This window comes from Myzus persicae, unplaced genomic scaffold (genome assembly GCF_001856785.1).
Source record: "Myzus persicae strain clone G006 unplaced genomic scaffold, MPER_G0061.0, whole genome shotgun sequence".
NCBI lineage: Eukaryota > Metazoa > Arthropoda > Insecta > Hemiptera > Aphididae > Myzus > Myzus persicae.
Window position 1 is genome coordinate 52376 of NW_019104195.1, and position 14313 is coordinate 66688.

At 28.1% G+C, this 14313-nt stretch overlaps 2 protein-coding genes and 1 pseudogene across 3 annotated transcripts; 1 reads left to right on the forward strand and 2 right to left on the reverse strand.

The window, feature by feature from the left end:
• The first annotated feature begins 2746 nt into the window (after positions 1–2746).
• LOC111039833 (small ubiquitin-related modifier 2-A-like) lies at positions 2747–6116 on the forward strand. The gene is made up of 3 exons (XM_022323477.1): positions 2747–2824; positions 4288–4437; positions 5907–6116. Exons 1-3 carry the CDS (start codon positions 2807–2809, stop codon positions 6024–6026), a joined length of 288 nt encoding a protein of 95 aa, XP_022179169.1. The 5' UTR covers positions 2747–2806; the 3' UTR covers positions 6027–6116.
• A 1549-nt stretch (positions 6117–7665) lies between these two features.
• LOC111039826 lies at positions 7666–11239 on the reverse strand. 2 transcript variants are annotated; one of them, XR_002605135.1, is made up of 6 exons: positions 9826–11239; positions 9538–9720; positions 9040–9467; positions 8433–8959; positions 8097–8351; positions 7666–7952 (listed from the first exon to the last, which is right to left on the reverse strand). XR_002605135.1 is itself a non-coding variant. In XM_022323472.1 (5 exons), the coding sequence occupies exons 3-5, from the start codon at positions 8508–8510 to the stop codon at positions 7707–7709; spliced, it is 579 nt and encodes a 192-aa protein (XP_022179164.1). In that variant the 5' UTR covers positions 8511–8959; positions 9040–9467; positions 9538–9771; the 3' UTR covers positions 7666–7706. The 2 variants fall into 2 exon arrangements, 1 of the variants encoding a protein (XP_022179164.1); XM_022323472.1 differs by lacking the exon at positions 9826–11239 and having other exon boundaries at positions 9538–9771.
• Positions 11240–11519: 280 nt separating this feature from the next.
• LOC111039832 lies at positions 11520–12453 on the reverse strand (annotated as a pseudogene).
• Between the last annotated feature and the right edge of the window lie 1860 nt (positions 12454–14313).

Here is a 14313-nt window from a genome sequence, read left to right on the forward strand (position 1 = left end):
ATGTCTTATTTTTCACACTATTTATCAGCATAGGAATATTGTCAGCAAATCAAAATACAGACATTTTATAAACTTAGTTATACTAACTTATAAAACTTTTCATAGTAAAACAATTTTTAGAGTCATACAAAATTCAAAACCCTAACAATTATTAAAAAAAATGATTATAGTAATAAATATTGCAAGTCACATTACTAGTTTATTGAAGTTAGAAGGAAGTTTAACTTCTATTTTCGTGATATCAGGAACATGGTTATGTTAAATTTTTTTTAAAGATGATCTAGCTACACAACTAAAGAAAACTAAATTTAGCATTCTGACTGATGAATCTACAGACAGTGGTACAATGAAAACAACTTGTGTGGTAGTGAGGTAAAAAATTTAAAATAATAGACAAATAATGTAGTATTTAAATAATCTTTTAAATATACTATTTTCAGATTGTATGATGAATCAACAAAACATGTAGAATCAAAATTTTGGGAATTGCATGATGTATTTGATATCCCAAATGACCAACAACCAGCAGCGACAGCTGAACATTTATTTAATTGCCTGATTGAAACATTGAATCGTTTTAAAATTCCATTAGACAATATAATTGGATTCGGCTCTGACGGTTGCAACGTGATGATGGGCTCTAAGAATTCAGTGGCAACTCGATTTCGTCAGATGTGTCCAGGTATTTTTATACTAAAATGAATATGCCATAGTGCACATTGATGTGCATCAGAAGCGTGTAAAAAAATACCAAGATCATGTGAGGATATGGCTCGGAATATTTTTAACTTTTTACACAGCAGTGCTAAACGGCAAAGTAGTTTAAAACAGTTCCAATTGTTTATGGATCTTAAACCAAAAAAAATTTTACACCCTTCACAAACAAGATGACATTCTTTAGAAGCTGTAGTAAACAGAATTTTGGAACTATGGGAAGCCTTAAGACTATATTCCAACGATACATATTTGGACCAAAAACTTCTTTCAACAAAACAGATTTATAATTCTTTAAATGATAAATTCATAAGATTATACTACTTTTTTTTAGCGTGGATACTACCCAAATTTAATGAATTTAATAAATATTTCCAAACTCAAAAAGTTGTCATCAATGATCTACATGATAAAATTCGAATTTTATATCAGGAAATTTTGTTATCCTTTTTAAAAAGAAATTATGTACTACAAAATGATCTCAGTAGTGTGAGACCTGACAAAACATCATCTTCCTGATAATCAGTTGTATTTAGGTGCTCAAGTTCTCAAATATATAAATGCACCTGAATTAGCAAACAAGAATGAAGAGAAAAAACACTTTTTCAAGAGTTGTAGACATTTTTTGCAAACCGCTGCTTTAGAACTAAAGAAACGGTATAACATGGACGATTCTGTATTGAGTAAGCTGCCATCATTGAGTGCAAAAAATGCCCTATCCATTGAGTACCATGATTTGCATCCAACTCTAGTTCCATTAATATCATTAATGACAAGAATAGTGCCAGAAAATAGTGTTGGATTAATTCATAAGATAGATGACCAGTGGCGTAGTCTTCCATTAAAAATGATGCACATGCCTGACTCCATTACTGATTTACAGTATGCCAATGGATCTCCTGATATGTTTTGGTAAATTATTTAATTTTTTAAAGTAAAGTAGGTATATTTAATAATTTTAAAAACGTTATTTCAGGTCTAGCATCAAGGATTATGATTTGAAAACTGAAGCAATAGGACAAGAACTTCCAAATTTTGCATTATCAGTTCTTTGCCTACCACACTCAAACGCAGACTGTGAGCGAATTTTTTCCAGCGTTAATGCTATAAAAACAAAGCATCGTAACAAGTTAATAACCGAAACTATAAATGGTACTATACTAACAAAAGAGTGTATAAAGGGCGGAAGATCTCAAACAAAAAATTGTGTGAACTTTGTTCCTAGTAAGTTAATGATTAATAGAATGACCAGTAAAACATTATATACTAAAAACGAAATCTCGTCTGATAGTATTTCTGCTGATATATTTTATTCAGCTGACGAATAAAATTATTTTAATTACTGGCAACTATATATTTTTATTTCTAAGTTAAAAGTATTATTTATGTGCAATTTGTTAACTATACCTACCAACAGAACAAATAAGTATTATTTGTTACAATTTTATTTTTAATATTAAAATGTTAAGTTCGAATTGTTATTGATTAAAGAAGAAATATTATGTTCTTTTTTTGTTTTTATGTTTAAGTTAATACAGCTATTTTGCAATTACATTGTTAAAAATATTTAAAATCAGTTAATCTTTATATTTTATTGTATATTTGTTATATTATGTTTAATTATGTTTATTTAAGCAATAAAACAGTGATTTAGATACTTATATTTTTTCATGTTCTTAACTAATCCCTTTCAAGATAAAGTGTGTTTAAAGCATTCTAGATAACTATGATAATATGGAGGTATTGTGATGCAGCATAGATAATAATGAATTAATAAATATTATTTCTTAATTATCAAATGTATGAGAAATTAATTAATTTGTAATAAATAATTTCGCAACACTGGGTATGGGGATAAAAGTTCAAGTGAGCTTTTTTTTTTGTGTACGAGAATTGAAGTTCAAATACCAGAATTTTGGGAAGCTTGATACGAGATTTTGACCATAGGTATCTGGCAACACTGCACGAGAGTTGTCCCACTATTGGTAACTGTTACAAATGTATAATACTTATCAATGGTCATTTCTCTCTTGCGCTTTGTGTGAGCGAGTTGTGCGTGTTAAGAATATTAAAAACGAAAAAAAAATCCAAAATGACTATCCTTGAAAAGGTAAGTATTATCACTATTATTTTATAAAATTCAGCAAATTAATAAACTACAAATATTATAATTTGATATAACTGAGAACATAACTTATTTGTGAAATATACTAACGGAAAAAACTACGGAAACGAAATAAAATTGTTTTATTGAAATTCGCAGTAGCGTCCCTAGTTGGTGTAATTTTCCCAATACATTTTCCGTTTCTTTCAGGGTAAATTTAGAATTTCACGGCGTCTGCTTCAATCCGGTCTGTTACCGTGTTTTATTTCAATCTTGAACGCGATCGTTGGCTTCATAAATCCCTACCTACGTTTCGTACAACATTCGGCATTTTCAAAATAGCATTAGGATTACGTATACATCACGGTCGTTATGTAGAAAGTACCAGAAGTGGTGATACATTTCATAAGACTATTTACCTCGAACCTGAAATTTGTCACCATCATGGACCCACCTCAATAGTGTGATAATTATGATCATCATTAAAGGAGCACACAACACAAATAAAAAAATTCTTTAAATTTTTTTTAAATGTTAAATTATTGTAGTTATGGTTATATGAAATGATTTTGTGAAGATACGATGTAAAAAAAAATATTACTTTAAGAGATATTAAGAGATGTAGAATAGCCGCGTGACGTCACTAGGCCGGAGTCATCGTAATTACCTATCTTATACGTGTAAAAGTTCCTTGCTTCACACAACGATTTATCAACCTAAATATTTTCTTTTTGAAATTTAATTGACGTATAAATGTGTGGTTTTATGTGTTTAAGACGATGCAAGAATCAGAATTTCAATAAGACGTTTAGTTTTTTAAGTATTAAAAATCTTAAAACAGACATTTTGGTTAAATGGCGGACCCGTTCGAACGCCATGCGCCGCTCGCCATGACGTGCGGTTTAACCAAAATGTCTCTTTTAAGATTTTTAATATTTAAAAAACTAAACATCGTATTGCAATTCTGATACTTGCATCGTCTTAAACACATAAAATCACACATTTATACGTCAATTAAATTGCAAAAATATATAACACGTATAAGATAGGCAATTGCAATGACTCCGGCCCAGTGACGTCACACGTCTTTTTTCAATTGCTCATAATTTATTGAATAATGTGAGTAGAAACGTAAAACCTATACCATTATCCTTAGAATTGAACATTCTTTCAAATAAAAAAAACTTATTTTTTGTGTTGTGTGCTCCTTTAAGGTTTATTATGTTTGGCACAATAAGTTGACTGACTTCTGAAGACTAACCTATTTTATTAGTTAATAATTGTGTGAATCATAGAAATCAAATATGGATTATGTACAAAAAGGTGTTACTTACTTCTTATTTAAGTAATTTAATGTTACTAGAGTCTATTGAAAATTAGAACATTTGATTGTGAATTATTTGGTATAAATTTTAATTGTGTTCATTGTTAAATCCCAATAAATACTAAAATAATGTTTTATTTTATAGAAAACTCCAACAAATGTCGATGCTCCTTCTTCCATCATGAATAGGATAATCTGTATTACAGTTCTGAGTCCTGATGCAAGTAGATTTTTGGCCCGTGTTAAAATGACAACCCCACTTGGAAGAATAATGACAGCATATTGTGAAATAAATGTAAGTATAGTATTTTATAATATTTTTTTATCAAAAAGTATTAGCAATTGGAATTATTAAAATTATAGTCACTGAATTATAGACTAAATGCCCATGTAATTTTGTCTATTTGTAATAATAAATTATTTTTAAAAAGGATGTATTTCACCTTAAAAACATTAAAAAATGCAAATATTTATTTTAAATATTTTACTATACAATTGTATATTATATATTTGTCAAAGCTTACACATTTGAAATTACTCAAAATATGACCTACAAATGACAAATGATGTCTTTAAAAATGAAATAAAAACAAATTACTTAAAATTTAAAATCATTGCAATTAGAGCTTTTTTGATGTTATCAAAAGATTTACTTTACGAATATTATCTGCTAATAAATATTTATATTTTGAAAAACTTCTCTTCACGTTCACTGAAGTGATTTTGACAAATCGTAACATTCAGCAACATAGGTTTTTCTTGCGTGATTCGTTAGGAATAATTAATAATATTTTTCCAAAAATGTACGGAATAATTCATTTGATATTTTGTGTAGAGGAATATTGGCTAATAAAAGAGCTCGACATAAATCGTAATTAAAAGTAGATTTTTTTGACGTCGTAGTAAGAAAACTTTGCTTTGTTTTAAATGTTTGCGTTCTATACCATTTTTATTTTTTATAAGGGAAATATATTGTTCAATAGTAAATTTTTTCCGCCAAAAAATGCAGAAAGTGCAAAAAAAAATTAGTTGCTCAGATTAACATGCTAATGAAACACATTTGTAGCCAAGACAATATCGTCTAAAAAGTTCCAAAAAAAAAAAAATGCAATATGCATCAACTTCCAAGCCCTAACATGAGTAACTAGTGTTACTTCGTTTGAGATATGAAACTCGCACAGTTGTGACAAGTATTAGTCGTTAGCATTTTTATACCAATAATGATAACCAAAACATTTCACTCTCCAGAGAGTACAATTTCCAACACGCAGAGAAAAAAGTCTGCTGATCATCAATTCTTGATGTGTACCCGTTGGCCTATGCTAGTACATAAAGGACATTTGGTAGAACGGAGTAGCAAGTAAATTTTTCCATGGGTAACCGAGACCTTTTATTTTATTAGTATTACTATAACATAGTATTAATGTTAAAATGACGTATTTGTGCTTCTGCCATACACCGTTCTACAAGTAAAAAGTCACAAAAATAAATCTTGACACATAAGCTTGATAACTTTCAACAGTGTGTGTTGTCAACAGGATGTGGCATCCTTTTAAATAGTATAAAAATACGGTGAGCATTGTATGTGTAAGATTCGTCAATGATGAATAATTATTAAATTTAAAAAAATAATATTATTTGAATTTGATATTGATATTTTTTGTTTTTCTGTATGGCTAGTATTATAACTATACCTATGGGCCTGCTTAATGGTTTATAACTACAATATATTTTTTTAATTCATTCAAAATTTTAATATTTTAGAACATTCGTGAGACAGATGTGGTGTTCCGGTTTGATGGGAGAAGAATTTCTAGTACCGATACTGCTTTGTCATTTTCAATTATAGATGGTGACATGATCGATGCCATTCACTCGAATTAATTACTACTTATTAATTTATACTTCATTTGTACATCCTACTTATGTAAATTACCTTATTTTATTTCAAAATGTAATTTTTTATAAATTCATTGAAAATAATATAATGATTCATATTTACTTATTTATTTGCAACTTTATCATTGGACATATATAAGATACATAATTAGCACAATAAATTTGCTCTGCTTCTTTAACCATGCTTGAGATGGAGGTAAGAGTTCTTATGGTTATATAAAAAAAGATAATATTTTTAAAATATTACATATTTTAAATATATAAGTAAATTTACGTACATATTAATAACCTATAAACAATAATTGATTATAACTTTTAAACAAATTTAACTTATAAAGAATGTACACAAGATATATAATAAATAAGGTTATGAATTTAATGCACTAAAGGACTTTAAAAAATGCATTAAAAATGGCAATAAAATGCTAAACCGTATAAAATTAATTTAAAATGATTTTTAATTTAATTTTAATATTTATATTAATATTAGGTACAAGATATTATACATTAGTACATTACACGCATAAAAAAGTATTTATTTCATAAAAAAAATTTATAAAAATGTTGAATGAATTTCAATTTACTAAACTTAATGCTATTTACCTGAAACATTTTTTAAAAATAATAATTCAAATTATGTACTTACAAAGCTACGTTTCACAATCACCAAAAAAAAAATGGACTGTCCTTCAAATTTACAGTGCTAATAATAAATAATTACAAAATTTCCCTAAACTAAATTTTGAGTAAGGCATTTTTTAAACAAAAAATATTTTGATATAAAAAAAAATTAATATTTAAGACTTGATAATACTAGTTGCATTGGTAAAAAAACTTCTATTCTGTACCAGAAGGTAACGCAGGATTTTAGTTCGATTAGTGCTTTAACTGAGCAGGTAAATAATTTACATTATTTTTTGCTTAACAGTTTTTATATAATTAGTTATATCAAATTTAGTCTACATTTAGTAATTTAATAAAGTGGTTTAACCTGGTCGCTTCTCCGGGCCGTAATAAACGTGGTAAGAATTCAAAGAACGATGAAACATAATCATATATTATACGACAATTATATCATCAACAAAAAAAAACCGAAACCATGATTATCGATGTCTTAGTCATATTTAACAATTTATTTTATATCTATTAAAAATGAACAATAATTGATCTACTCTGTGTATCGAAATGGTGGTAAATAAGAATTTTTTGTAGAAAGAAGATATTTCAGGGGGGTCAGAACCCTAGAACCCTACTCTCCACTGTACTGTACTATTGTCTTTTATTTTTATACATGCAAAACTATAATTTAGAACGATGCAAATGTGCAGTATGAATTATAAATCTATTGATCACAAAGTAGTGTTGTCCAATTAAACCAAGAACACAAGATCGCGATCGCACATAGTGAAATTTACCTTTAGACAAGGTATAAATTAAAATTAATAATTCGTGTTCTAAGTAATATTTTATTTAAATTAGTATTGTAATAATAATTATTTAATCAAGACACATTTAATGTTACGTAGAATTTATTAATTTGACTAATGGGTTGGTACAATATTTAAATATAATACATATTATGTAAAGTACGTCATAAATTATAATTTATTTTAAATGACTGATAAGTAGTTAGGTATATTAACTAATAATTGACAGGTGATATAATTATTTATTGTAATTTTTGGATGTGTTGATAGTAGCCAGTAGGTTTTGTAAATCTTGCCTGTAGTTTTCAGTTTTTTGTACATAAGTTGCATGGATTGTATCGAAATTTGTGTTATGGATTTTAGTTATATTATTTAAAAAAATTTTGATTAAGTTGATTTTTTTCGTGAATTTTTGAAATAGTTGTGTTCTGTTGATTGGGGCTTGAAATTTGGGAATGTGTTTTGAAAATAAAGTTGTTGGAAGCTGAAACAAACACACAATTAGAAAGATGATATAAATTTGTGAACCATTGGTGCCTTCCCAGAAAGCATTTTGTAATGATAATATTATAATAATATTTATATACTAAAAATTGCAGTCTAGGTTAAAACAAACGAATATAATTACATTGTAAAAGACTGCCGTTCTCATGTACACGTCTTCTTTAATGTTAAAAATGTCTTTTATTATGTATATATTTTTATATTTTTTAATTTCTTCATCAATCATAGATAAATCTGCTTTGTATTTATTTGTATTTATTCTGGTTAAGTAATTTTCTTTTACTAAGTGCAATAGTACTTGTTTTGTTCCAGACTTGTTTATGAATCTATGTCTTATAATACACATAACTATTTCAATGTGTTTAAATATATTGGACAACTATAAGGAAAATAATTGTAATTTCATTAATACACTTTAAATAATTATATAGTAAGTAAATTTCTAAACATTATAACATACTGTGTGTTTATTTGTCATTAATGCATTTTCATAGTACATATAAATGCACGCCAAAACCAAATTTTTGTTAAAATCCATATCAACCCTAATTGGAATGAAAAATTGAACTATGGATTCATCATCAACAACAATACTGACATTTCCAAGTGTTGTTGGCAATCTATTTTTTTATAAATTAATATAAAATTATAATGTTTAAAGAAGAATTAATTATTTTAGTGATAGAATATTGTTTTTTATGTGGTTGACTATATCCCATGTCAATGAATGGTTGGGTCCACCATCTTTCCAAAGTGGATATAAACGACTTGAATTCCTTGTCCACAGCATAGATATTGTTCGTTGTTATGAACGATGTGTTATTCAGTATTGAAGTTTTAGTATTCAGTTTTCTGCCGTAGGAATCAATAAAACCATGGATTTGTTTAGAGTAGGTGTTAATATAATTCACAATTATATACAATTGCACCAACTATTTTTTTTTTATACAAAGAGCTTTTAATACGCCAACTTCGCAGACTTGGCCACTGAAAAATGGGATGCAATATAATTAGTTTGCTCAAATTATAGTCATTATATAAGCGATATATTACGCAATTTCACTTACCTATAGAGCATATGAGTTGAGTTATAGAATATCATAGCCGATATCATATAATCTATATCTTGTATACTGTTCATGTACTTGAGATTTTCTTCAAACGTTTCAGATGGGGAGAATGATGTAGGTTGGCTGTTATTGAAAAAATTTATTGTGTCTATGGAAATAGTGTCTGAATGTTTTTGAATAGGGAGTTTTACTGTTATTAAGAATTGTGAGTAATGTTTAATTGTTTGACTTTTTAAAATATCTTTCGATTGTTTTTTGAGTAGTGCTATTTTTTTCCCCCTATTTTTTTGTCGTATTTAGAATTTACATAATCGGTTGCTATTTTGTTTATTGAGTTAGGATGTGAAGTTATAATTTTTTTTTTCAAGCCCCTCATCTTTTATATATTTTACAATATTACCAACGTTGGTGTATCTTGAAAGTACCTGTTATTAAATATTGTGTAATTATTGTTATTTGTGTGATTGTAAATATATTATAAAAATTGTTACATACATTTACTTTTTTATTGATAAAATACTGAATTGAATCACAATTTTTTATCATTAAAACGTTTAATGAAGTAACGCTTTCCATGTTTGAACCATAACTTTTGAGGTAATGGTACAAACTAGTTGAAGTCATTAGTGTGGTGCTGGGAAAGTGCAACATTGAAGAAGCAATCGCCATTATTACATTCTATTAAAAATAAATGAATACCATTTTGTATTGATAATATTACAAACAAATTTGTAAAGTAAAATTTAAGTGTCGGATTATCTAAAAAAGTCATGAATAGCTTACCGTTGGACGTTCCCTGGGTATATCCGAACCCTTTTTGAAATGAACAAAACTTAAATGTGATAAAAGAGTTTGTTCATGCATAAAACTTTTAACACAGAATAAACACTTCATGGTAATAAATTTATACTTCTTCTCTTGTTCATCATAATTTCTTTCAATCCCCTCTAGCAAATTAACTAAAAAAAATAAAACAAACAATTCTGATAAGTACATATCGCTCTGCTGTACAGTAGGCAGTAGTGGTTCGTAGTAGATTAGCACAGAGTGCGATGAAGAAATTCGACTATTTTAACAACCGATGATTTACTAAGGAACTTCGGTTATTTTTTAATAATTTTGCAAAACTATAGTTTAGCATACGGTTGCCGTATGATGCAAGATATTCGTACTTTCTGCGGTAATCATCTCCTCATCGCTAACCAGTTCAAATGTTATCCCTCAAAATATATTCACAGGATAGCAGACTACCTCCTCTTTCCAAGGAAAGATATTTTTTATAGCTGTAGGGTGGATGGTTATTTTTAAATAATTGTGCAAAGCTATAGTTTAGCGTACAGTTGCCGCATGATACCCAGGATTACATATTTAACAGGATTACTATATACCCAGGATTACCATATACTCAGGATTACATATATAACAGGATTACTACATACCCAGGATTACATATATAACAGGATTATAAACCTATAGATATCTACCGGCATAGTGCATTTTGTGTCCGCCCGGCACTTATATCCCTCGATTCTACATGACTTACTCAATACCCCCAAATAGTTTTAAGTCCCCTGGTAAGCGAATTGGACTTGTAGTGTTAGCTAAACGTGGTATTTCACCGTAGTAATCCTGCACCAATATACCGTTTTCTGGACAACTCGACTTCACCACCACTTTATGCAAATTGTTAGTATCCAAAATGCATTTCCCAAAAAGATGACATCCTAACGAATCCTGGGATATGATTGGCTAAGTCGCAGTACAATATTTCGATTTTTAATGAATTATAAACCGAATCGTTTCTACCGGAGTAGTGCATATTACGTCTTCCTGATGCATATCATAGTAAATAAAATTACTAAAAATCCAATTAAATAAATAACAAATTTACATGTTATAAATCCTTAATAGGCATACACTACCTTCTGAAAAAGTTCAAATGTATAAAAAAAAAGCTGTTAAGTGGGTGTCACTCTGCTGTAGAGTTAGTGACGAGCACGGAGAATTCCATACATTATTTCTAGACCTACTTCAGGATGAAGCCAATTTTTTTAAATATTTCCGGATGAGTTCGCAAAAATTTTTTGAACTGCTTAAAATGCTGCCGCAACTGCAAAAGCAAGATACAAATTTTAGACGTTGTATTCCTCCGGATGAAAGATTAGCAATCACCCTAAAGTAAGTAAACATAGTTTTAATTTATTAAACAAAAGCAATTAATATATTACTATTTATTAAACAGTGTTAAGCACTATTAAAAATTAAGATAGGTTTTAAAAATTACTATACATTTTTTTTTGTAATATAACCTGCAAAGAATTTATTTATTTTAAAAATTATAAAACCTAATTAAAATATTTTATTAAAAAAGATGTATACAATTTAGAAGTTTATTAATTATATAGTATAAATGTAGGTACAGTTATTTAAACAATTAATATAATAATGAGACATTTTTAATTATGAAAAATACCTAAAATAAAATATTTAAATAAAAGTCTAATATGTGACATTTTAGAGGTTGTAGTAATTATTTTCTACGCTGTTAACTTCAAAAAAATCTTCATGGCCACTACTAGGATTTTCTGTTACCGAAGAGGCTGTTAAATAACCAGTCACGTTTTCATAACTAACACGATGTCCATGATTGGAAAAATCAACTGGTCTACTGGAAGAAGCAGTTGGCGTAATACCTACTTGATATTCGTTGGTAGAGGTGCTTTGAAGTGACGAAGCAATATTATTTTTATTTTCATTGGAAAGATAAGCTTTCATCTCCAAATCCGAGAGTAGCGCACTTATTTTGGCCTTTGATTCAATTTTGAAGAATTGGAGGCAGTCTCCTAGTGGTTGCTTCCATGGCAACAAAAAATGCCACAATATGATCACTAGGTGATTCTAATTTGGCTTTTTTTTTGAAGCTAAGTATTTTTCCAGAACTTGAGCAGTCGTTGGCTGTGGATGAAGTGCTTTATTACTTTTTTTGTTACTACTCGGAATAGTGTCTCTATAATCGGTTATACTAGAAACAGGCGTTGTGGCTGCAGTTGAAGACGAAGATGATGAGGGAAATGTGTTCGAATTCGTAGAACTATTTGGGACTGATAACTGATCTAAATTTCCAAAAGATATATTTATTTCATCATCTTGAATAAAAGTTTCGTTGTTGATCGAATCTGTTGAATTATTTTCAGGAGCTAAATTTGATTTTTGAGCCCTCTCCCTCATGTGTGGTAGTAAAAAAGATAATTTGTCTTCATACCTCCATTTCACACGTGTGTCTGCACTCTGACCACTTACTGTTTTCTTCTTTAAAATATTTCGCCAAAATTGGTCGCGAAGACTGGTCCATCTTTTTTTTGCATTCTATGACTAAAAAGTAGAATTTATTTTTCCATTTAGTAAAAAAACTTGAAAATTGAATGCAACATCTGCATCCAGTCTTATAAAATATACTTATGTAATTGCTTGTGCAATTCTAAAAAAATTGTTCCTAGATACATGAAATTTTCACTGGTTGTTTTTATTAGTATTTTATATATATGATACAATTTTTAAAATATTTTGACTTGTTTTGAGCTGTTTACGGATATACTTCGTTTTCAACTTTTTTAGATTTTTAGTTATTTTACGTTCAAATTTGGATGAATTACATATTAAATAACCAAGAAAAACGATTTTAGTTATTTTGATGTAGGTAATCTTATAATATTAAATAAACTTACTGGCTACCGTATTTATAATAACTAATACGTAATAACAATATAAATATAATATAAAATATCCACATGACAAACCGTCTCAGCTCAGAATCGTTTTTCGTATACAATGACATTACATCATTAAGTTCATATTAAATACCACCACCATCCATAAAACAGTTACCCACTTGCAACCTACTGTATAGCAAAGCGACATCCACTTACCCACCTTTCAAATATTGTTCGACCGTAATTGTTATAGAATATCATCTCAATCTTCAAGCATTTTAACACAACGAATAAATAAATTTTAAGTCCATGAAAAAATAAATTGTATTGACATTTGTATTAAAAAACAGAAACATTTTTAATTTAAAATATTCGTTAACAGCTCAAACCAAGTCAACATATTTTGAAATATTTATGGTGTATATAAAATGTTATTATAAACATTTAGTGTTAAATATCATGTATTTAGGGTAATTTGTTTTAGAATTAAATACCAAAATCGATTTTGTCAAAATCTAAATTTGTGTAAAATTTCAGTTTTTCCTTATTTTTCTGTTGTGCTTTTAAAAACGACTGAGAATTTTAAATTTTAACTTAATCAAATTTTTATTTCGACTATACTTTTATTGTGTATACAGATACAAATAAAAAAAAAACACACATCATTGTAGAATCAATACATATCATTGCTTCGCTCAGAATCTATGATATGATTAATATTTGGATGAATAATTAATCAATTATAAATACATTTATATAAATTTATTAATAATTATGTTTTCAAATTATTCGAATTATTTTTTTTTAAATTATTATGTTGACAACATTTTGCACAACTCTGGTATTATTATATCAAAAAATATATATTAATATTATAAATTATAGCCGTCTGTTAAAAGCAACTATTACAACTATTTAGCGACCAATTTTATACGACAAAATAACATACTTATCTACGTTTCCTTTTTTGACTTAATTATGAATTTTTGAAAGTTGTATGTTTTGAATGCAATGTACGAGTTAATATATGCAAAGTATTTAGTCCTGGACATTCAAAAAGATGGTCATTTTCCAATTATTACGAACATGTAAAAATACACAAAAAGAAATCTGCTCAATCTGTTCCTAATAAAATTAAAAATAAACAAACACTTACACTTGATAATTATATACAAATAACACAGGGTGTAACATCACAACAAACACTCGGGGACCTTCAACATCTCCAAGTATAGAGATCCTTAAAGAAACGATAACTAAAACCCCTACTAAAACTGCCGACCAAGAAGACCTCAATTGTCAGCCAGATTTTCAGAATAGCAAAGTTATGTTTGAGACGAATAACTTTTGCGATTTAAATTTTCAAACGTCTCAAGTATTGTCAAATACAAATGAAAATAAGTGGAAGAGTACAAAATACCAGAGAAGTGAAAGAGAAAAACGTCGAAGAGAGCGATCATTGGTTACTGGAGAATTTAAACAAACACTTATTACAAATTACATTCCTGTGCTTGACGAAGTTAGTAAATAAATGGAAAATAATGAAAACTTGCGTAATATG

Excerpts from the sequence above, each read along its gene's own strand:
- LOC111039826 (XM_022323472.1), bottom strand. The coding sequence starts at position 8,510 with ATGGATTTTAACAAAAATTTGGTTTTGGCGTGCATTTATATGTACTAT. Across the intron at positions 8,352-8,432 it reads TAATGACAAATAAACACACA|TTGTCCAATATATTTAAACA; the intron begins GTATGTTATAAT and ends TTTTCCTTATAG. Across the intron at positions 7,953-8,096 it reads GAACGGCAGTCTTTTACAAT|CTTCCAACAACTTTATTTTC; the intron begins GTAATTATATTC and ends TGTTTGTTTCAG.
- LOC111039833 (XM_022323477.1), top strand. Across the intron at positions 4,438-5,906 it reads CAGCATATTGTGAAATAAAT|AACATTCGTGAGACAGATGT; the intron begins GTAAGTATAGTA and ends TTAATATTTTAG.